Source organism: Xyrauchen texanus, chromosome 34, assembly GCF_025860055.1.
Source record: "Xyrauchen texanus isolate HMW12.3.18 chromosome 34, RBS_HiC_50CHRs, whole genome shotgun sequence".
Lineage (NCBI taxonomy): Eukaryota > Metazoa > Chordata > Actinopteri > Cypriniformes > Catostomidae > Xyrauchen > Xyrauchen texanus.
The window spans coordinates 24,316,504-24,339,672 of NC_068309.1; the positions used below are offsets into that span (position 1 = coordinate 24,316,504).

The following is a 23,169-nucleotide window of genomic DNA, read 5'->3' on the forward strand; positions in this document are numbered from 1 at the left end:
AATCGCCCCCCTTTTCAGTCACCTGATTCTGATACTGCCATTTTGCGCGGAGCGTCCGACTGTTAACTATAGAATATTGGAATTGTTGCTTCATCAAAGATGTCATCGACGAGATGTTGATTTTCCACATTTAGGACCGCTGCTGTGTGACTTGGAGATTCATACAACATTTAATGCTTTCAGTAGCTTAGTCATTTATTTAACGCAAGAGGGCTTAAGGAATTTGAAAATGATGCTCGATATCAAATTCCGTTATGCACCGGCTACATGCATGCAATGAATCAGGGCGAATTTTACCGCTGCTAGATCAACAACTTGACATTGACAACATTACGATAAAAGAAGGATCGAGTGGTTTTGTTCTGCTTTCGTTCGCAGAGACCAAATATTGCGCCATTCATACAGCAATTACATGGTTAACCGGCAACACCGGAGGGAAGTGAGTAACATAGTGTCCTTTTTGCGTGTACGGGAAGGGGTAATTAAATAACACTGATCGGAAACGATATATAGCTATTTGTAATTGTCATCGTTTCCGCTCGCAATTAACCGTGATTGATCGCCGTTATCTGAATGTCAGAGCATCTTCGCCTGTGTCCGGTTCGTATCAGGGTAGCGCTCTCTGCAAGACCTTTGAAAACCCACGGAGTGGGAGCCCTCACACCCCTGCAGTGAATAGATCTGTCTGAAAGACGATTTATTGAAAATCGTAATATGTCGGGACAGTCCATCACGGACCGGATCGCCGCTGCTCAGCACAGCATGACGGGATCTGCCATCAGCAAAGCCGTGTGCAAGGCCACGACGCACGAAGTCAGCGCGCCCAAGAAGAAGCACCTTGATTGTAGGTTAAAGCAGAAAAGCTCTTCAAAATGTCATCCGTTTTATTATGCATCATGGCTTGGTGTGAGGCAAACGGTTGTCATTTAGTATCCACTGTTTTCTGGACGTTAATTATCATTATTATTTCTATTTATAACTCAGTTGGTGGCATTCAAATGATTATAGCTGATGATTTTCTGGACAGTTATTATGGAGTTCATTTAATCAATTAACTGAAGGTCACAGTGGCCCGTTCACAGTCCCATACGGACATTAACGCTGCGCGCGTGAATGCAAATTACTATGCATGATTGACAACTGACCAATTTGCATAAATTCATACGGCAGGGACCTCAGTCTCAACCATTACAGAGACCGCTTTTATATTTATCTATTTATTTATTTTATCGAATGCATTGAAAGCTATTTCATCCCATGCGTAGGCCTATATGACAACGTAGATGTATTTATTAAATAATTAGCATTTTCATTTATGTTGACATTAGTAGAACCCCAGTGGTGTGAAACCTGTACAGTGGGCAATAAATAATTTGATTGCTGATTGCATAGAAGGCAACATACAATGTCAAGGGCATAGCGTGGTGACCACTACACAATGCAATTTGCAAATTTGTTTATGACTTAATCATTTATCCCAGTATTTAATGCTATTGTTGATGTTTATATTTGTATACATTGTTTACCTGTACTTTTTGGTGTCCTCTGAGTCATTGTAGGTGACAGCACTATCAATGCAGTGGAGATGTTTACATATTGCAGCCCTCACCATTACAATAACCTGTAATTTTTAGCCTGTTCTGATCAATCTGAACACCTGCATTTATTTTCACGTGCATTAAAGGACATTTCTGGGTCAATCGACAGCATTTGTGGAATAATGAAGATTAGCACAAAGAATAATTTCAACTCATTCCTCTTTTTCTTTAAAAACAAATACATAATTTCAGGTTACAGTGATGCACTAATGCAACAATGGAAGTTAATGGGGCCAATTAAGTGAGAGTTTAAAGGCAGAAATGTGAAGATTATAATTTTATAAACGCACGTACATTGATTTCTTATGTAAATACATATATATTATTTGAGCTGTAAAGTCGGTTTTATGGTCGTTTTAGGGTTTACGCCGTTATGCCGTCATGACTACGAAGTTGTAAAATTAGATATAACTTTAAAGGTTATATCTAATTTTAAATCACATTTAAATCATGTTCACACACATGTTGTCTTGTGGCTATACTTTTGAAATGGTGAGTATTTTAATATTTACGGAAAAGACCCATTCACTTCCATTGTAAGTGCCTCACTGTAACTTTTTAAAAGAAAAGGGACGGACAATTCGAAATTAACTTATGTGATAGTAAACATGCCACAAATGCTGTCGATTGAGCTTAACATGTATTGAACACAGAATATTAAATATAATTTTATTTAATGAAAAATATGTTGCCCAATAATGACTCTTCAGATATGGGTCAACATAAAAGAGATGGATTTGAACAAAAATCGTCCCCTGTCATCACTAATCCTTAGCAAGGTGATCCGATTAGATTTTGTATATCTGAATGATTTTTTTAGGTTTTGGTGTGAGTCTTTACTATTATCTCTACGCTCCATGCCCCAACCCCCCCACCACCACCATTTTGTCTAAATATAGAATGGTTTGTGGGTGCACCTACCTTAACCTACCAAAATGACTTTTTCTTTAATTCACAAATAATAGCCAAGTGTAGTTGATTAATGGAGCAGGTTATCAATTAAGCTGTCAGTTAATGAGTCCAGAGCAGATGTCCTGTGGGGGACATAAAGAAAACAGCCTGCAGATCTAATAAACTGCCAGGCTCATTCAAAGTAATAAAAGTAGCAGGTGTTCCCTGAATATGTGCTAGTATTCACTGACACAGGTTTTATTATTAGTTAATCAGAGAGAATTCAAGTGTAACTTTTGACTAACCGTAATTCAAGAAATGTCATGTTAGATAGCAGACCATCATCACTAGGTGATGTCACATCACTATATAATGTTTCACTGTAATACATAATGAACATCATAACGCAATTGTACCCCTCACAATTTTCTGTAATATAATTATGAACCATTGAAGTAGAAAACAGATAGATATTTGATGTATATAGTGTCTCTATATTAATGTCTGCAAAATTTGACAATTCCATTTTACTAAGCTATGAAATAAAATACATTTCCCTAACTTCTAGATTAAATCTAAGCATGAAAGGAATAGTTCGACAATATATGAAGTCTGTCACCATTTACTCTCATGTTTTTTCAAACCTGTAAGACTTTTTCCTCCGTAGAACAAAAATGGAGATATTATGCACAATGTTAGCCTCAGTCAACATTCACTTTCATTGCATAATTTTACCCATACATTAAAAGCGAATGGTAAATGAGGCTGTCATTCTGGCTAACATCTCCTTTTGTGTTTCATGGAGAAAACCAAGTCATACAGGTTTGGAACAGCATGAGGGTGAGTAAATGATGTCAGAATTTTCATATTTGGGTGACCACTACTACAGTGTTTGGTGTGCTGGCAATCCCTAACCCTGTATAGGTGTATATGTTTATTATTTCTATTTGTGAGGTATCTTATAATAGGTCCACAAAACAAGGACTTATTCAGCCACAATATAATCACCCTGGAACAAGTAAATTAATTGTTTCTGCTCTGTTTTGCACACCATTTCCAGATCTAATGCACTGCACCAATGAGCTGAACGTGAATATTCCTCACTTGGCAGACACGGTGTTTGAGAGGACAGCAAATCAAAGCTGGGTGGTAGTGTTCAAGGCTCTCATTACTACACACCACCTCATGATGTACGGCAATGAGGTAAGATCTCACACCCTGCATCACCAGATGTATTGTTGTTGTTAAGTGGCCAGTTGCAACAAAGCCGTTAAGTTAAGAAAACCCTTTTGCAAATGTATAATTGCAAGGGCATTTAAAGGATTTATTAACTGAAAATGTTTGTTGCTATTGGGCCCTGATGTTTTCTTTTGTGCTTTTCTGAAAATATATATTTTTTATTATTCCACTCGGTTTACTGATAACCCTGCAATCCTGCACTTCATGATCTGTCTTTTGTATATCCTATCAACCAGAGGTTTATCCAATACCTTGCATCAAGAAGCACACTCTTTAACTTGAATAATTTCGTAGACAAAGGAGCATTACAAGGTAGGTAAACCTTTATGTTAATGAGAAATATTTAGTTAGAGCTCTGTACATGGACCTACTCTTAAAGGAATAGTTCACCCAAAAATTACAATTCTCTCATTATTTATTCACCCTCAAGTCATCCCAGATGTGTATGACTTTCTTTCTTCTGCAGAAATTAACATAGAAGTAAGTAAATAAACATACAATGCAAGTGAATGGTTGCCAGAAATTGGAAGGTCCAAAAAGCAGATAAAAGCAGCATAAAAATAATACATAAGTCTTCAGTGGTTTAATCCATGTCTTCCAAAGTGATATGATAGGTGTGGGTAAGAAACAGATCAATAGTCTTCAAAAGTATTTATTTTTAAGACTAATAATTGTTTTTTTCTATAAATACCACTCACTTTCGGATGTAAAATGGAACCTAAACAGGTGCAACATGTGACTGAGATATGAAAGTGGAGATTTATAGTAAAAAAGTACTTACACATTGATTTGTTTCTCACACACACACTGATCTTATTGCTTTTGAAGAAATGGATTTAAGCCATATTGATTTATTTTATGCTGCTTTTATCTGCTTTTTGGACGTTCAGATTTCTGGCCACCATTCACATTCATTGACCATCAAAGCAGATATATATTCTTCTAAAAATCTTAATTTGTGTTCTGCAGAATATAGAAAGTCATACACATCTGCGATGGCATGAGGGTATAATAATTAGTCATCTTTCATAATTTTTGGGTGAACAATCCCTTTAAGACAGTGCACTGTCTAAAGTTTGTTTTAACATAATGTCTAAACATAATGTTTTAATCATTATGTTACAACATATTTGTCATAATGATTTCTGCCATTTTACTCGAGTTTTCAGATTTTCTTCCTAAGTAATTAAATTCAAAGTGAGTGAAAATGTGCAACAAGCTTATCACTGCAAGTCGTAACTTTTAGCACCAGTTTAATTTTACTAAAACATTTAATGGCAAATTAAACCTAAGCTTTAAAATTTAGTGCAATTTTTACTGCATAGGTTTATGGTATATGTGTCATGTCTAATACAGAAATCTATGTAATGAATGAAACAAGGTACAGTATAAAAGTAGGCTAAAATGTTTTCTTTTTGAATGTCTCTTCTAGGTTACGATATGTCCATCTACATTAGACGTTACAGCAGGTATCTGAACGAGAGGGCATTGTCCTACCGGCTCGTTGCAGTTGATTTCACCAAGATTAAGAGAGGGTGAGGCATCTGTCTGGGGGGAAATATTCCATAACGAGCCAAATAAGACAAATGGCAAACATTGCTGCTGAAAGAATGGTGCTGTTTTAACACCTTTCACTTTTAGCTATGGAACCTCATGCCATCAATCTGTTCTATTTAGGACTGAGGGAGTGATGCGCACTATGAGCATAGAAAAGCTGATGAAGACCCTCCCTATCATTCAGAATCAGTTGGACGTCCTTTTGGACTTTGAGGTACAAAAATTAGTCAAATTAACTTGCCATTTTTGCTCCCTGAAATTCTTAATTTTTCAGTAATTTAATTACAATTACTTCTGATGTAATTGTGTTAAATACTGTATAGACTATAGAACAATTCTATATAAAACATTAGTGAATTTAAAATCGAAATATAATGTCTAATGTTAAAATGTCTAATGTAAAATGTTTTCTAATATAATGCAGCACCCTTAAATTCTCTGGCCAGTTCATGAATAATTTATTTGATTTTATATAATTTATTTGAAAGAATTAAAAGAACAATTTCATGTCTATCCTTGTATTTTTCGTCTGGTTGAGGCTGATAAGGGTTTTTGAAACTCACTCCCTGCTTTTCAGACAGAGTAATTAGTACAGTAATCTAATTACACTGTAGAAGATGTAATTAGTAGTTAGTAATTCATAACATTTTTAGAGTAACTTACCCAATACTGGTCAGGATTAAAACTAAACTTTCAACTTAACAATAAAATCTTGCAACAATAGTGTCATAAATTGGGATACTTTAGCTGAGATCACGAAAAAACTAAATAAAAACAAACTTTCCAGGCTGGTCCTGCTAATACACATTTGTGTTTTCAAGTTAACTGGCGGATGATGTCTCTAACAAAAAGGTTATTGGCTCTTTACCCGTAATGTGGGACTTGCCTTCAGCTGCCAAATTTAGCACTACAAATTCTCCCATACAAAAGTATACCAGCAACCCATCTCATCTTATACTGTCTCTAAAATTACACTTCATATTAGATAACATTCAACAATACTCACCTCTGAGACAGTAAATAGAGAGACAGTTACAGGTTGAGTGTCTGCAGAGGCACTAAACCCATAAATAGATTAGCCTAGAAATATATAAAATGTTAGATAACAGATTGAAAAAAAGAGTGTCTATTTGCAGTAGATTTAAATAGCACATGCCAGACAGCATGACAATTTGCACTCAAATAGTCTGGTGAATACACAGAAATTAGAGACAAACTGCACCCTCAAGTGTTGCTACAATGGTGTTGTGTGTAAAGGCAATGTTGATGTGTTTTTATCAAGCAGGCGTCCCGGGTTAAATTCCCCATTTGTCTCTCTTTTCCCCATCCTGTTACATGTCTCCACTCTTAATGTTTCCTTTAATACTACTTATAGTAATAAATCAAAATGAATATAAATGTTGATTTCCTCGCAGTTATTTGGACAAAGTGGGGAGTTCAGAGAACTGTTTGATGTGGGTAAAATGAACCATGTTTTTACTATAGTAATATGGTAGTAATCATGTTTTTTTGGAAGAAGGCATAGTTTTAATGCAATTCAAGACGGTGTTACTACAGTATTATGGTGTTAATATAGTAACCATTTTTAATTTTGTGGTAACTTTGATTTTACTACAAAATGCCATGGTGATACTATGGTTAATGTAGTAAAATCATGGTTTATTTTTGTAAAGGAAGGTCTTTGGGACTCTTTTTTACAGTATACAGTATATTGTTAGTATTTAATTAGGGGTGTAAATAGTAGCTAACACTATTTGCACTTAGTGCAAAGAAGATCATTTTTATGCTGCCTTAAAAAAAATTCAATATTTAGGCATTATATGTCAGTTTTTCCCCAGATGCCAGTTTTTTCTGATCCTGAGGTAAAGGGTATGTTATGCTTAAGAGTTTTAATATTTGATAGAGAATTTTGTAAATGGCTAGAAATGGGGAGATAAAGCAAACAGGAACATAAAGGCTGACCTGAAACGTTAATGTTTTGATTACATTTGTACTTTGTACTCTTGTCCAGGCCAGCTCTAATGAACTGACCAATGGGGTGATCAATTGTGCCTTCACGCTGCTCTTCAAGGACTCCATCCGCATCTTTGCTGCTTACAATGAGGGTGTCATTAATCTGCTAGGTATTACATTCACCCCTGAGCAAACAACCTTCAGTTTTATGAATTTAATTTAATTACAGGGTTCCCATGTAACGGAAAGCCTGAAAATACCTGGGAATTTTAAAATTATGATTTCTGGAAAAGTCAGGGAAATTAAGAAAATCTTCAAAATGTATAGATATTTCTTTTGTTAAGGTTTATGCTCATTTGTGAAATAATTCATTGACAGAGGATTGCTTTTTCTGAGTGCAATCTCTATAAAGTGATTGATAATATCTTTAAATTACCCTTTGTTAACTGTCGATTGACCAATCTTAGTTTGGCAACGGTTACTAGGCTAGGGCTTTCCTTAAAAAGTTACTCTAAATATGTCATATTGATGACTAGGGTGTGTTCGTAGAAAGTATTCGTAATATGGGCTTTAATAGTAAATATGAAGATATATATATTTATAATAATAAATAAAAAATAATATATTCAAAAATATATTGAAGTTGTTATTTCAGTAACCCCTGTTATGGGTAATTCCATTGACACATTACCTGAGTGGTTCCAGTAAATGTGCTTAAAAAATGGCTCATTCAAGGATGCACATTCATCCCTATGGGAAATATACTCACTGAGTATTTTATTAGGAACACCTGTACACCTACTTATTCATGTGATAATCTAATCAGCCAATCATGTGGCTGCAGTGCATAAAATCATACATATACGGGTCAGGTGCTTCAGTTAATGTTCACATCAACCATCAGAATGGGGAAAAATATGATCTCAGTGATTTCGACCGTGGCATGATCTCCTGGGATTTTCATGCACAACAGTCTCTAGAGTTTACTCAGAATGATGCCAAAAAAATCCAGAGGGTGGCGGTTCTGTGGACAGAATCACTTTGTTGATGATAGAGGTCAAACTAACAATGGCCAGACTTGTTCGAGCTGACAGAAAGGCTACGGTAACTCGGATAAGGACAATTGTAATGAGCAGAAAAACATCTCAGAATGCACAATATGTCGAACCTTGAGGGGGTGGGGCTACAACAGAAGGTCACAACAGGCCCCTTTTAGGACCATAGTATTCCTAATAAAGTGCTCAGTGAGTGTAAATGGCAAAGCTTATCTGAGAGAGTAACAGTAACCAAAGGGGGTGGAGCTTAGTGAAGGGTCAATGTCGACTGGAAAAGTGTGGTCAAAGTCATGAAATAATTATGGATGTGGATAAAGATGTGGGAGCCGTGGATTTAGTAGGTTTTTTATGAATTTTGTTCAGTATGTACACAAAGGTGGTAAGTGGAATCTCAGTGCTTGTCTGTGTTTGTGGGAACGAGTTATTATATGATGTGTAAGAGTGCAATGCAAAAATTGTTATTTGCAGGATATTAATATATTATTTACATTAAAAATATTTTATTTTACTTCAAAGAGAAATGTTGCTTGGATTTGCTAAACTGACTTTTTTCTTCACTTCAAAGAGAAATATTTTAATTTGAAGAAGAATCAATGCAAAGAGGCGCTGGAAATTTACAAGAGGTTTCTTATCAGGATGACCAAGCTCTCAGAGTTTCTCAAGGTGGCAGAGGTAAAGCGTCTCCAGATATATTCCTTGCATGGGTTGGTTGGGCTCATCTTATTCAGGACCTTTTATGCTGAGTGTCCCTCTTGTCTTTTGGTCTAAAAATCTGTATCAAAGGTCCCCCCTCATGCTGCCTGTTCTGGTGCCTGCACTGCATGCCTTAGCAGAAAAAGTCTTTCTATCTATCTGTCCCTCTCAACAACAGCAAGAACAGTGCTATGATGCTCAGATGTAATCCATTTGTTTCTGCGAAGACAGTCCCTTTGAAAATGAATGTCCAAACGATGAGTTGATTCTTTGGTTCTTTGATTTTGCAGTTTGGATGCAGGGCACAGTTGTCAATTTGACCCTCCACAAGTCCCCCGGGAACTATTTGTATGCATAATAGCTCAATGACAAGACTCTTGTTGATCCTTTTATATCATTTTGATACAGTATGTTTGATAAGTTGTCAAGATAAAGTTTCGCTATCAATTAAAAATTATTGGGCAACCTCATTAGCTGCAAAGAAAAAGTATTTTTGACAACTGTGCCGGTATGATGGTTGGAATTTAGCCGTTTACTCATTATTTTGATGTGAATGGAGGCATATATTGGGGAAAAATGCTAAGCACATCCTTCTTGAGTTTTACTTTTTTTCCCGTTCCTTTTGCTTTTTGGCTGAAAAATATGACTCTTCTGGAAAAGGGTGAAGTGCTATCCAAAAACTGACTAAAGTTGACTTTAAGAGCACATTTCTTTATTTGTATAACAATGTGTGTATGCCATTTGTTTTTCTTGTCTTTTTTCCAAAGTCAACATTAGTTGTGTGTTTCTTTTGGATGTTTCTCACCTAGTCATGAAAATATTTCACTATTGTTCCCATGACATACAAGTGACATTTCAGTGTCTTCTCACCTATCACTCCACCTACAGAACCTTAATGTCTGTCTGTCGTCCATACTCTCTTTTCCGTTCTCATAACACTGCATGGAGTAATGGCTCTTTTTCTTAATTCCTCTTTCTCCCTTCTCCACGTACCTCGGTTCTCTTTTTACCGTTTGGTTTCACATTTTGTTTTCCGTTCTCCCTCCCTTCCTTTTCTTTTGTGTCACAGCAAGTTGGAATTGATCAGGTTGACATCCCAGATCTCTCACAGGTTAGTGGTGCATTTCATCTCAGTTTCTCTCATGTGCCTTCACCCTGATCTCTCATTCACGCCTCACCCCATAGACCATCATCCCCAGCCCTTATTCTTTTCATTTCCCCCTCATCTATCAGACTTTTAGGATAGGGGCCTCAAGAAACTTACTCCATACCCGCGCACTCCCAAGGAATCAGATGTGCTGTTTTGCATTTTCTGTTGTCATCCGAGGTAAATGGGTAAAGCTAGTCTATGTGAACTTTTAGAGGTGCTATCTCTGAAAGCTGTTGCCTTGATCTTAACCACATGTATTCGTTTAGCATTTGATCTGTAATTGAAGTAAATTAAGGCTATTGTCTCATTAAAGCATAGTGCTTGCCCCTCATGCCACTATTTCTTACTGGCATACCCATGAGAAATCTGACTGCTTGTAATTCTTATACTGATTGATATATGGCTAAATGGTGCTTGTGACGATTAACTTTGCCACACTGTACCTGACCAGTCTGATGTTGTGGGCATGTGCTAACTGAATTAAAGACATTTCCTAACCTGTACGCACTCACCTTTGCCATATATCTCTGTATTGGTAGGTTATTCTGCTTGGATAGCTTCTTGGGAAGAACAGTGAATGTGCACAAATAAAAGAATGCCTTAAAACTGGAGTAGGGGACTAATTTCTGCCTGGCACCTCCCAAAGTTTTATAATCAGCATTAAAGCAATATATTGGCTTGTAGTTTTTGCAAGTTTTGCATGTTTTTTAAATTGTGCTCCATGACAATGGCAGAGGGGTGCTGGGCATTGGTGTCCCCCTTCAGTTTGCCACCATTTGGCATATTTGACATTTTCATTTACATTGGACAGGGACTCCTGAAGGTGTTGAGCTGGCACACTACAGAGTGGTACTTCAACCATGTCAACAAAACATTTTATTGGAAGGAGTGCCTTTTTATTTTACTTAAGCTGAAGCAGTATTCAGAAGGCCTGCATTATTTTATCAAGTACTCGAACATTAGCAGTTACAGTATTGATCAGCAATAGTATGTTAGAAAGTTTATTATATAATAAGTGGCTCCTCTTGTCTGTAAGATAGATACTCATCATGGCCTTTTGTATACTCCTACTCCTGTAGTACCCTTGTCTTAACTTCTCTTCCTTGTTTATTCTCTCCTTTTAATAGTGTGTTGTTTCGTTGCATATGTTTCAGATTTCTCAGTAAAAATCTCCCTCGATTGTGTCTTCCTTAAAAATTACTTGTCTGAGAAATCTGTTTTTTTGTTATTCATGAAATTTCCTCCTCTAAATTGGCATGCACACCGGGCACAGCTAGTGACTAGAAGGCAAATATTGTATAAGAACAGACACACATGCTTGCATACCGAATTCTATTTGCCAACATTTAGATTCAATTGATGTTGCTCTTTTTAGACCGAAGTGCAGTACAAGCATAAAATATTGGAAACATGCTCTCATTCAATGTTTGCCTTTCTTCTGTTAACCTGCTTTGGCTTCCAAATGTTTCCAATTATATCAAGTTGTTGATTCAGACAATCTCTTTGACATTACAATCACAAAGTCTGTTTGAAAAGCAGCAATTGTGCTTTAAGGCAACACGTAAAACTCCTGATTTATTAAGAAGAAATCCAAGTGGAATCCAAAGATTTTTAGGTTCTGATGTGGCTTTTGATACCTGTACAGTGTGTGCATTTTTATCTTGTGCATGAGTAGAAAAGTCCCCTTGTACTGTAAGTCAGTCAGTTTTCTGTTTTTCATGGTTGAATACTTAAGAGGTCATTGATCTCAGTTGACCTCACAGGTCTTAACATGACCTGTCAGACAACTTGCATGGGAAACAGATATCTTTGCATGTATAGCTTTAAGCTTAAATCCTTTCCACTTGAATGATTTCTGTTGTGTCCCTTTGTTTTCAGAGACCCATAATCGCAATTAGGTTCTCTTAGTTATGCAGACTTTGTATGTGTGAAGGTATGACTGTTTGAGAGACATGGAATAGAAAAGAAAACAAGTATAGTTTTCTCAGTAAAGTACATAAATTCTTATGGCACTGTAGAATCAGAATATGTTTAGTTTATGTTTCACTTCCTAATTTTCCTATGTTAAAATGTGCGGGTGTGTGTTTGCATTTAATATATAATTTGCTACTGCTACTTTTAACCATTTTTTGTGTCACCTAAAACCTGTCTTCCATCCCTTCTTAACCTCACCATCAGGCTCCCAGCAGTCTCTTAGAAGCTTTGGAGCAACACCTGGCTTCTCTGGAGGGCAAGAAAATAAAAGATGCCTCTACCATCAGCAGGTACTTTCAATAATGAAACTTATTGGTATTGTTCCATTGTATTGGTATTGTGGATCTAAAGATCTTTTATTTTATTAAAGGGATAGTTCATCCAAAAAATGTAAATTGTCTCATCATTTACTCACTCTCATGCCATCCCAAATGTGTATGACGTTCTTTCTTCTGCAGAACACAAATGAAGAGATCTCAGCTCTGTAGGCCCACAAATTGCAAGTGAACGGTGACCCATATTTTGAAGCTTCAAAAAGCACAAAAAGGCAGCACAAAAGTAATCAATAAGACTCCAGTGTTTAAATCCATACCTCCAGAAGCGATCAAATTGGTTTTGAGTGAGAACAGACAAAAAAGTAAACCTTGGCATCAGCAGTCTCCTTGGCAATCGTGATATCAACCTTGATTACACGTCCTAGTGCCATTTAACGCTCTGCACACGTGTCAAGCACTAGTATGAGTAATCAAGCTTGAAATCATGATCTTGCTTAGAGACTGCAATGGCAAGATATACAGTGAAAAAAATTATGATCTGTTCTTATCCAAAACCGATTGGATTGCTTCAGAAGACATGGATTAAACCACTGGGGTCTAATGGATTTCTGCTGTCTTTATGTGCTTTTTGGAGCTTCAAAGTTTTGGTCACTATTAACTTATATTGTATGGACTAATAGAGCAGAAATATTCTTCTAAAAAATGTCTTAATCTGGGATGGCATGAAGGTGTTAAATGTACAAATATAATCAACTTTGTCATATTGATTCTGGTTCTCATGATAAAATAGGTCCTCATAGAACCACTGCAAGACATGCTTGCCTAACTTGCAAAAATCTTGTATTTGTTTGTTTTTGTGTCTCGGCCGCTATCTGATGCTCCAGTAAATCATTTTCCTTTTACATTCATAGGGAGGTGGAGGGTGACAGACTAATGCCTGCAAAGGTAAGAAATGTAATTCATTTGCCAGCGTACATATCTCCATTAAATTGCTAATGAGCAACACAGACTTCACAACAATATGACAGACATTGCACAATAATTTCATTTTAGCAATGTATGTTTATCCAAACTATTTCCTCTTAAACATTAAGTGTTACAAGGTTCAGTTTATGATGTTATTTATTTTCTGCAGGCGGTACAGCTCAAAGACATTGGCATGCAGACCCCAACAGTATCCCCCAGTGGGCAGTCTGTGGGCAGTGCCAACAGTAGCTGCACCAGCAGTGGTGCCACTGAGCTTCTCTCCAGTCCACCTGATCTACCTGTCACAAACGGGTACACAAGTCCTGTTTTTGGAGTGTTGCTAGTGTAGGATCTAGGGATGGGTCAATAATGGACAACTGACTAGTCATGTAAGGTTGACTTGTTTATGTAGATTTTTCCATATATATATTTTTTTTAAGTTGTCATATTTTGTGTGTTAATTGGGGCTGAAACGATTAGTCGACAATATCGACAACGTCGACAATAAAACAAATTTGGCAAAAATTGTAATTGTCAAATAGTTGTTTGATCTCATTTAACATAACATGAGATCATATGAAACTCTAATGATGAAGCGTGAGAAACAGCTTCAGGTGATGTATGCGTTACATATTTAATGCTGTTATATTTAATGCGTTATAGTTTTATTAAAGTTCAAATAATAAGGAAGCAGGTCATGTAATTATCTACAAACAGTAATTGAAACAGTAATTTCTCTGTGCGGTCAGCGCCTCTTCTGTGAGTTGTGCGAATTGTCCCGATCTAAGGGGGAGAGATTGAAACTGCAACCGGCTGATGCACACACGAGCTTGCTGCAGCTAGATTATAACGTGATAGCTTGCAACTTATTGAATCATAATATATGTGTCTGTAACAGGGTTCGGGAAATAGGATTTGGCAGCTGGATCCACATACAACAAGACTTTAATTAGACAGAACATCAAACATAAACACACAAACACAGAGCAGCCGAGTGTGTGTCTCTATCCCTCTCTCTGGGGTCCCCGGCTCTTCCCTTATCTCCCTCCCACTGATTAGGCAACACAGCGCCGGGTGTGCATCCTCACCGAAAATTGGCAATATGCAGCTTTATTAATAAGAGAGAGTTTTAATTTTTTGTGAGTTAAAGATGGATTGGTATACACTGCAACAAAATACGTTTTTGATTTGTTTTTGTTTTGGCTTGTTTTCCAAAAATATTTTCTAAAACTCATTTAAAACAATGTACATTTACTTTAGCAGCTATAGCAGAATAATGAAAAATAAATATTTGAGAATATTTTTAAATATCTAAAAATCCCTAAATTAAAAAGAAAATAATAAATAAAAAGATGGATTCTCCTGATAAGCAGCATATGAGATATTTAAACTTGCTTTTAGAGAATAGAGCTTGAATTTAAGTATATTTTGTCTTTGCTGCACTCACAGAAGTATAACCAAGTAAAAAATACACTTATATACAAAATACACTTATATTTAAGATACATCCTCTTAAAGCAAGTCTAAATATCTTATATGTTGCTTCAAGTAAATGTATCTTGTTTTAAGGATTTTTAGACATTTTTAAATGGAAAACAAGACAAAAACTCTTGATAACAACAGGATTTTTTTGCTGTGATTTATTTTTTACTGAATTAAATTTAAAAAGTAGTTTTTTCCCTTTAATTCAGTGAATGTCATTTAGAGGTATTTTTAAAAGATGATTTTGTCCTCTTTATTGTTAGCAAGCACGTTTCATACTACCTTTTAAGTCGGGACACAAGCTGAATAATCAGTTAAGAGCTAATGAATAATCATCGCAATAATTGCCAAATAGTCGATTAATCGTTAGATGAGTCGATTATCAAAATAAACGTTTTGCAGCCCTAGTGTTAATTAGCATGCTGATAGTGTGCTGTGCTTTAGGTTTTTAGCACACTAATCTACTTTAGTTTGAAAGATCAGGGGCGAATTCATTAAACAGATTCGCCAATTTTTTTTTTTAAGTCAAACATGTCTCCTTTCTATGTAAATTAGGCTCATTATAGATTGCGCTTCTTTCATTAAAATTGCCCAGTGCAATTTACATCACGCTATTACTGCCAGATGAAAGCTGGCAGGGTAAAATGAATGTTATTCAAAAGAGATGTGTGTGTCCATTTTCTATAGGTAATGTCAGCAATAATTAATCAAATGGTGGAAAGAAGCATTATAACCTGGGATATATCCAGATGAGTGGTGTAGTCAAGAACACTTTCGGCATGTTAAAGAGATGATTATGGATCATAGTAGGGAGTGATGTTGTGTTTACTGCGAAGTGTGTCAGATCGTGTTGGTCTGCTACAGCCTCCACAATATACTTGCTCAGAAGCAGCCCGTGAAATCTGCATTCGAAAAGGATCTGTCTGCTTCCTGAAAGATTACTACAAGGCACGCCTATTACAATTTACACCCCTTTCAAAAAACATAAATGACTTTAATCAATGAGTGAATGTGTCAAACAACAGGACGGTTTCTGAGATTAAGCGAGTAGTATTTGACTGGTCATGTGATTCTAACATGGCCGCCCCCATGTGCGGACCCTCTCCATGTACAACAAAACAGCTATTATAAGGTCACTGAAATTACTGGAGTCTTCAGTTTAATGGGAGTGCTCAAGATTTCCTACATATATTGCAAAATTACAATTAATGTATTTAGGATTTAAACTTTTTTTAATGAGGAAAAAATTACTGAATGCAACTTTAAGTGTTCAGTATCAGTATGTGGTGACAGTGAAGAGAAATGTGATGAAAACTAGAGGAGAAGAAGCTAGCATATGTTAAGCTAATAGGTTAACCAGTTAGCTTGTGAGCAAACTAGAGAAAACGGAAAAGAGAAATGTTTAATGTGACATAATTGAAAAGTTATTCTTTGTTATACTTACACTGTCAAGACAACATGAATTTTAAAAGTTATTTTAGACAATAGACTCATAGACCTTAATGATCCAAGGGGGGCTTTACTTGGAGTGGGCGTGTTGTGGGTGTTCCAACATCTTGTTGCAGGACGCAGACAGATTTTGCTCCGTCTAGCTGTTTTTGAATACAAAATGCGTTTTATGTAAAATCCCCATTAAAAATGTGTTAGATCTGAACCAGGTGATTCTCAAACCACCCTAATTCTACAGGGCTTCCTTAAGACCAATTAGTCAACTAGTCATTGAGGCTACCCACCAACTAATCGATTTTAAAAGTATGTTGTTTAGCACATCCCTATTTGGAGCTGAATATAAACTAAAAATCTGGATATATACTTGGGGACCATTACTAGGTTTTATGACTTCTACATTTATATTTATTCATTTAGCAGAGGCAAGTCACTCTTTTCTCCAAAACGACTTACAAATAAAGAAAAATACTAGCAATTAATCATAAAAGGAGCCAGCAATATTAGCAGTGCTGCAGTGTCAAATTTAAAGAGTAAACCAGAATAGTACGAAGCTAGAGCAGAAGCATAGTTGCAAAATGTATTGCTGAACTTTTTGTGAAAACAACATACAAGGTTTAATTGTATTCTTCCCCTACTTACCTAACAGTGTGCACAACTTCACCAATGACCATTTTGATCTGCAACACAATTCAAGCACCTCTGCCCAGACAACCTGCCTGCCAGCCAGTAACAACAGCTGGGGAGGTAACAAAAGCAGAATACTGGCACATAACTGTCTCTATTCATTTCTGTATTCTAACTTTTTTTATTTTTTTGCTTTTTCTTTGTTAATACATGGCACATTCTTAACTTGTTTGGGACCCATCCTGGTGAGTCTTTTACAAGTTTTTATAAAGAGTGCAATGGCTTTTACTTTTGAGAACAATCTTAGTCGTGATTCCTCCATTTTATCTTCTAGGTTGGTTTTCCATAGGAGCACTTTTGAAGCCCACCCTCTCCTCACAGGTCCAAAGTCAAGGCACACAGTTCTACAATGGAGGAAAATTACTTACTAATGACCTAGACTCATCCTTGGCCAACCTTGTGGGCAGTGAGTTTTTAATGTCCATTTCTATTTTGTTTCTATAGCAATTCAACATATTAAACAATGTGCTACCTTGTAATGTTTTCAAAATGCATGTGTGCTTTCTTTTTTCTAGATTTACATTTTGGTGGACCCCCAGTCAAAAAGTAAGGGTTCTTCAGGCAAAGAGAGGGATGTTTAGCTTAAAATAATTTTAACCTTCATGTTCTGTTGAAATCGACTGTTACGTTGTTTAGGGTTTCAGCGATACGATTGATAAAATCTAAAAATAATTACAGTAATTTCAATATTATGAGATGCAAAGTACCCTTCAAATTCTGATTCCTGAACCCTGATTGCTAGATATTATTGAAGCTTTATCCCACAAAAAGTTAACATTAACTTAATAAATAGTAACATTGTTTCTGTTTGAAGACTGTACCCCTACAGCAAGGGTGAAGGATTGGTTTGAAAGTTGGTTGGACATATAGCAAGGAGGATATAATCACAATATTGGTTTTAAGAATATGCGAGAACATCATTCTGGTAATATGTGATGCGATAATATTAATGTGTCAAAATCAAATTACATTGTGTTCTAGAAGATCTACATTGAGGAAATTATGATATCCAAGGGACATAAAATGTCATTCTGAAAATGTATTATAAAGCATTAAAGAAATGGAAATCTAATGGATATCTAAATAAATGGTGGGCTAAATTAACAATTTACATGTGCAAAATCTCAAGATAGACAAATTATGGGGAGAATTAACATTTACCAACTCCCCTCACTCCCACATATTTCACCCCTTACTTAAAGGTATCTTCCCTTAGAGGGTGCTTACCAGTCGTAAAAACAGTATCCTCCATTGGGTCGCATGCAAACCTTTTTTTTGTCTTCTTCTTTGACAGTAAACATTTGTACACGAAAAGTATACTTGTTTAAATATATTAATTTCAAGGATTAGATTTAAAATACAAATGGAAATCTGCTCGTGTAAAAGAATCTTTATGAAGTAATCAAAAATGACTGTGATTTGTGCATGCTGAATAGCGCTGAGAAATGTAACAAGTGCCACGTGACAACACCATTTTTGCTTTGCTCCAGAAGAGGACGGACAATAATTTGAACATAAATTATGATACTGAGGGACTTCAGTCATTAAAATAAAAAAATTGTATAAAGTATTACACTATGTGTTCAAAATGCGCTATATTGTATGTCCATACCATCCCTACCTAAATCTACACCTTTGACCTACAGTGAGTATACAAGCTATTAAATCTAATCATGTGAAAATGCATTGCATTTATCCAAGTTTATGCTCAATGAGACCCCCAAAATATGTAATGTAACATTTTTAATAGAGTATGTTTGAAGCATTTTATAATGTTCTTATACATAAGAGTAGGAAAATCAATCAATAAGTATGTTTTTCTGAGCTATTATAAGTCCTGTGTGGGGTCTCGCACTGAACATGAGGGTGAAAATAATTTTTCTGATGTTAACCCTGAAGGCTTTCTTGGAAAAAGTTCTCATATATCTCAAATAACACTCATTATTGTTGTAGAAAGTACAGCTATAACTGCTATTCTCTGACATAGGAATCCATTGTTTTCAGGCCAGAAGTGCAGTGGGCTCATTTGGAGAAGAAAGCTGGAGGTTCCCACTGGCAGTCTAAAGCCATGAATGGCACAGCACCCTGGAGCCACACACACCTGGCTCCGGCTCCCATACCAATGCCACAAATGGTATAGAAAATTATTCATTGTTCAAGGCTCAGGTTCCTGTCAGGAGATGTCTGTCTGCTTCTTCGATTCAATATGTTTGAATAGACTCTGTGTGGGATTCACAATCCAAGGAACATGGCCTGTGATCTCTATATGACACAGAAAAGCAATTGGTTTTGTGTCATTAACTTAGTTTCCATCCAATTTTGCACGGTTTTGTTATCGACAAAGTGAAAATGCGTAAAAATTTGCTTTCTTCTGCCTGTTTCCATTCAAATGGACTTTTACCGATAAAAATGGTGTACGTGATGAAGTCATGTTTAAAAAAAGTGTTTCCCAACCAGTTTTTCGCTTCATTTGGAGTATCGACATAAAAAAGTTAAACAGAAAACTATTATGTCGACACTTCCGATTTTAGCGATAATTACCTTTTTCTTCAGCTATATCGGTAAACCTTTTGATGCGCTACACCTGTTGTCGCAAAAAAAAAAAAAAATAAACAACTTGGAAGGAAACATATTTATTATCAGTAATGCCTTTGTGTCTCTCTTTTTCTCCATGTTTTTGAAATGGTACAGAATGGAATGATTTATACTGGCTATGTAAGTCCCTCTTGTACATACTGTTAACATGAACTATTAAAATAAACATATTTCTGTATATTTGCATTAATTTGGACTTGTTTTAATGTCTCTCTCAGGCACCAGCTCCGGTTGCATTTCCGATGACAACCCCCCAAGTGCCTGTGTATGGGATGGTATGTGTTATCCATCATGCAGCTTGATAATAACGGAACTAATTACAACGAATTTAAACAAATAGTTTTTTGCACTGCCAGAAATGTTTTTAGGCTACTATTAGTAATTATTACTATCATAACTGACGGGGGAAAAAAAATATTCTGTCAACATTTTCTGACACTCATGTTGTTCTAAACCCATATGACTATCTTTCATCATGAAACACAAAAGCAGATGATAGGCACAATGTTGGTCTCAGCTATAAAAGTCTTCACCTTTGGGTGAACTATTCCTATAATACAAGGACTTCATATGTATGGCACTCATGTTTAATATTTTTGCACTGCCCTGCAGATTCCTCCTCCTATGGGCCAGATGGGGTCAATGCCCTTGATGGCTCCTCAGCCTGTGATATATAATCAGCCCATCCTCCGCACCACCAATCCTTTCACCCCGATCCCTGGAGCTCAGGTACTGTAAATACTTTTTAACTGTCCTAAGTTATAATATGATTTATTAATAATTGTCTGTACATAACTCTACTTGAGGCGTGTGATAACAGTGAAAAATGCTAACAATATGCTTTACACAGTCATGAAAAACTTTTTAAATTCTGTAGTGCTTTTTAAAAAGGTGTGTGTCAAAAGGTTAATTAATCTGTCAAAACTTGTGGGAACTATGAAACATGGCATTATGCTGTTGATAAAGCTGAATTCTTTCTTTCCAGATGCACTTCATGTAGCACTGAGGAGCATGATGAACTGACACATACGCCCGAGGAAAAACATCAACCAACCCAAAACCAAAAATGGCAATGCAGAACATGAGAAATGGTTTAAATGGCTCATTAAGACTGAAAATGTATTCATGTGGCATTTTACCCTTTTTACCTGTGTATTTGTAACCCCCTCCCCGCCATCCAGCAACATAACAGTCCTCTTTCATTTTACATGTTAACTTTCATTTTTAAGTGTCAAAAATTAGTGTTTTTAGGCAGCCCTCTCTGATGATGTCACAGGCTGATGCAAATGGAATGACAGTGTACAGTGAATTGCAGTGGAATGAAAAGTTGTCATGATGTCAAGTCCCTCCCGTTTGGAAAAGTGATTGTTGTAATTGTGCACACTTGAATCAATGTTTATAATGTCTAAACCAAGCCATGGTTTTGTATGCACATTGCCTGAATAGTGTTTCGAATCAACCACTGTCAATGTTGATTGTGCCACAGTGGCTGGCATCCCAAATTCTTGAGTCTTTGTACAGGTCACTTTTCGTACATTTGTCTCGTTCCCCAAACATTTTGGATTTCACCTAAAAGGTTCAGTTTGTTTCTATATGACTTGTAATGCCTCATTCAGGTATGGTAAGGTATGGCTGTTTGGATTAAAGTAAATTACAGCAGTATGTTTATGAATGGAAATTATACGATTTATTATATATCTGGAAAATATTGTGTTCAGTGCCAACAAAATCTTGATTACAATCTTACAACAAATCACTTTTCAACAAAAACTTTAAGGTGCACTCAATCATTTTTTTCATCATTAAAAAAAGTTGAACTCCGAAGGACATGAATTGTAATTTTGCTAAATACTGTATGTAGGAAATCATGACCACTCACATTAAACCGAAGACTCCAGTCACATGAGTAATCTTATAAAAGCTGTTTTATTCTACATGGAGAGGGTCCGCACATGGGGGCGGCCATGTTAGAATCACATAACCAGTCAAATACTACTTGCTTAATCTCAGTAACCGTCCTGTTATTTGACACTTTCACTCATTGATTAAAGTAATCATGTCTGACTGTGAATACTCCATTCCTACAATGGCATCTGAAACTGAAAACCTTTGATTTAAAATTATGCTGCATCCAAGTCGCTAGGCGTCAGTCCAAAATGACACAAAGACAAAAGTTTTCTGCACCTTTCTAAAATAGCACTATTCGCAGTCAGCCAGTACTAATCAATTTATTCTGCTAGTAAAACAGGCGGGACATATTCATATGATCTGGGAGGTCATATGATCACAACATGGGCGGTGGTCATGACTATGCGCCCAGCACCATTTGTAGAATAAAGAAGCTTTTTCTCTAAGACTGATATGACAATTCTACTATTTTGTAGTAATTCTACAAAAAAAAATACAATTCTATGTTCATTAATTATTTTTGTCAAAAAGATTAGCACTGAGTGCACCTATATTTAAATGTACATTTAAGATTAAACTGTACAATCTTGAGGTTGAATGAGATTGTATATTGCTAAAGGGGCAGTGAGTAATTATTTACTTATTGCTGCATGCAGAGCTCCAAAAAGGTGCGGGAGCTCCAAACTGTCAGCAAAGATATATGGAGCCCCTAACCTTAGCCGTTAGTGGTTGTCGCAACCCACATTTGGTGTAACTACGTCACTTCTGGAATTGCCAGGCCCTCTTTTGAGATCCCTCCCCAATTTGGAGATGTCCAGCCTGCAGCTGTATCGTGGTCATCTTGAACTTATACTAAGAACTATACTAACATCTGGTTCAATAGTAGTAGTTCTCAGTTACCGATGTCATTGAAGCAGTGCACTATTGGCAGTAGACTAATTATTTAATTCTATATAAGCAAATAAAATAAAATAATGTAAGCTGTATTCAGCTGGTCATGTGATCTCAACATGGCAGCCCCCGTTAGGCAACATATCTCCATGTAAAATAAAACAGATTTTATTGTGTGAGTGCACCTTCAAAACAAAATTACATTTTCAAGTCTGTTAGTTATCAAAACATCAGTAACCACAGCCTCACTGAATAGCACAAGCTCCACTGGGAAGAAAATCCCCAACATACGTAGCCACTGCTTTAGAAAGATAGGTTATGCTTCCAAAATGACCACTAGGGTCGCTGTCATAGAGAAGCCTGGAGATGCTAGTTTACTGATCTGTCTCTAGGAGACCCTCATCAGCTCCCAGATCTTTCAGTAGAAAAAGAGGAAACATAAACCATAACCATTCATTACCTTAGGCCTAGATCTTCATGTGTCAGTAGATTGTGCTTCATATGAACGTTAATTTCTGTTAATAACAAGGATAGTTGAGCTTGCATGAAGTTTACCTGATCTTTGGAGAACTAATTTGGACTATCGTATCCATCTGAATGACACCACCCACACTGTGGATGTCCACCTCATCCAGCATGGTCAGTACCAGGATGGCTTCCACCAACAACTGCCTGTATTCTGGCTGAGGAACGCAGTTCAGCACTGTTTCCACATACACCGCTAACTTTATTTCACCTGGAGTCATCTGAAAATGGCATTAGCTTGTTATTATGTAAATTCAAGACTAAGTAACTAATTAAATAACTAA

The 23,169-nt window shown here is 36.3% G+C and overlaps 1 protein-coding gene across 3 annotated transcripts; it reads left to right on the plus strand.

Moving 5' to 3' along the window:
- The first annotated feature begins 27 nt into the window (after positions 1–27).
- On the plus strand, positions 28–21,378 carry LOC127628125 (phosphatidylinositol-binding clathrin assembly protein-like). 3 transcript variants are annotated; one of them, XM_052104821.1, is made up of 19 exons: positions 28–844; positions 3,550–3,692; positions 3,965–4,040; positions 5,161–5,263; positions 5,406–5,499; positions 7,297–7,408; positions 8,859–8,965; positions 10,056–10,097; positions 12,315–12,400; positions 13,297–13,330; positions 13,521–13,663; positions 16,929–17,026; positions 17,241–17,372; positions 17,482–17,512; positions 18,971–19,100; positions 19,658–19,681; positions 19,780–19,836; positions 20,174–20,290; positions 20,547–21,378. In XM_052104821.1, the coding sequence occupies exons 1-19, from the start codon at positions 715–717 to the stop codon at positions 20,559–20,561; spliced, it is 1,674 nt and encodes a 557-aa protein (XP_051960781.1). In that variant the 5' UTR covers positions 28–714; the 3' UTR covers positions 20,562–21,378. The 3 variants fall into 3 exon arrangements, with proteins under 3 accessions (XP_051960781.1, XP_051960783.1, XP_051960782.1); XM_052104822.1 differs by having other exon boundaries at positions 30–844; positions 17,256–17,372; positions 20,547–21,376; XM_052104823.1 differs by lacking the exon at positions 10,056–10,097.
- Positions 21,379–23,169: the final 1,791 nt, after the last annotated feature.

Excerpts from the sequence above, each read along its gene's own strand:
- LOC127628125 (XM_052104821.1), top strand. The coding sequence starts at position 715 with ATGTCGGGACAGTCCATCACGGACCGGATCGCCGCTGCTCAGCACAGC. Across the intron at positions 4,041-5,160 it reads AGACAAAGGAGCATTACAAG|GTTACGATATGTCCATCTAC; the intron begins GTAGGTAAACCT and ends TGTCTCTTCTAG. Across the intron at positions 10,098-12,314 it reads ACATCCCAGATCTCTCACAG|GCTCCCAGCAGTCTCTTAGA; the intron begins GTTAGTGGTGCA and ends CCTCACCATCAG.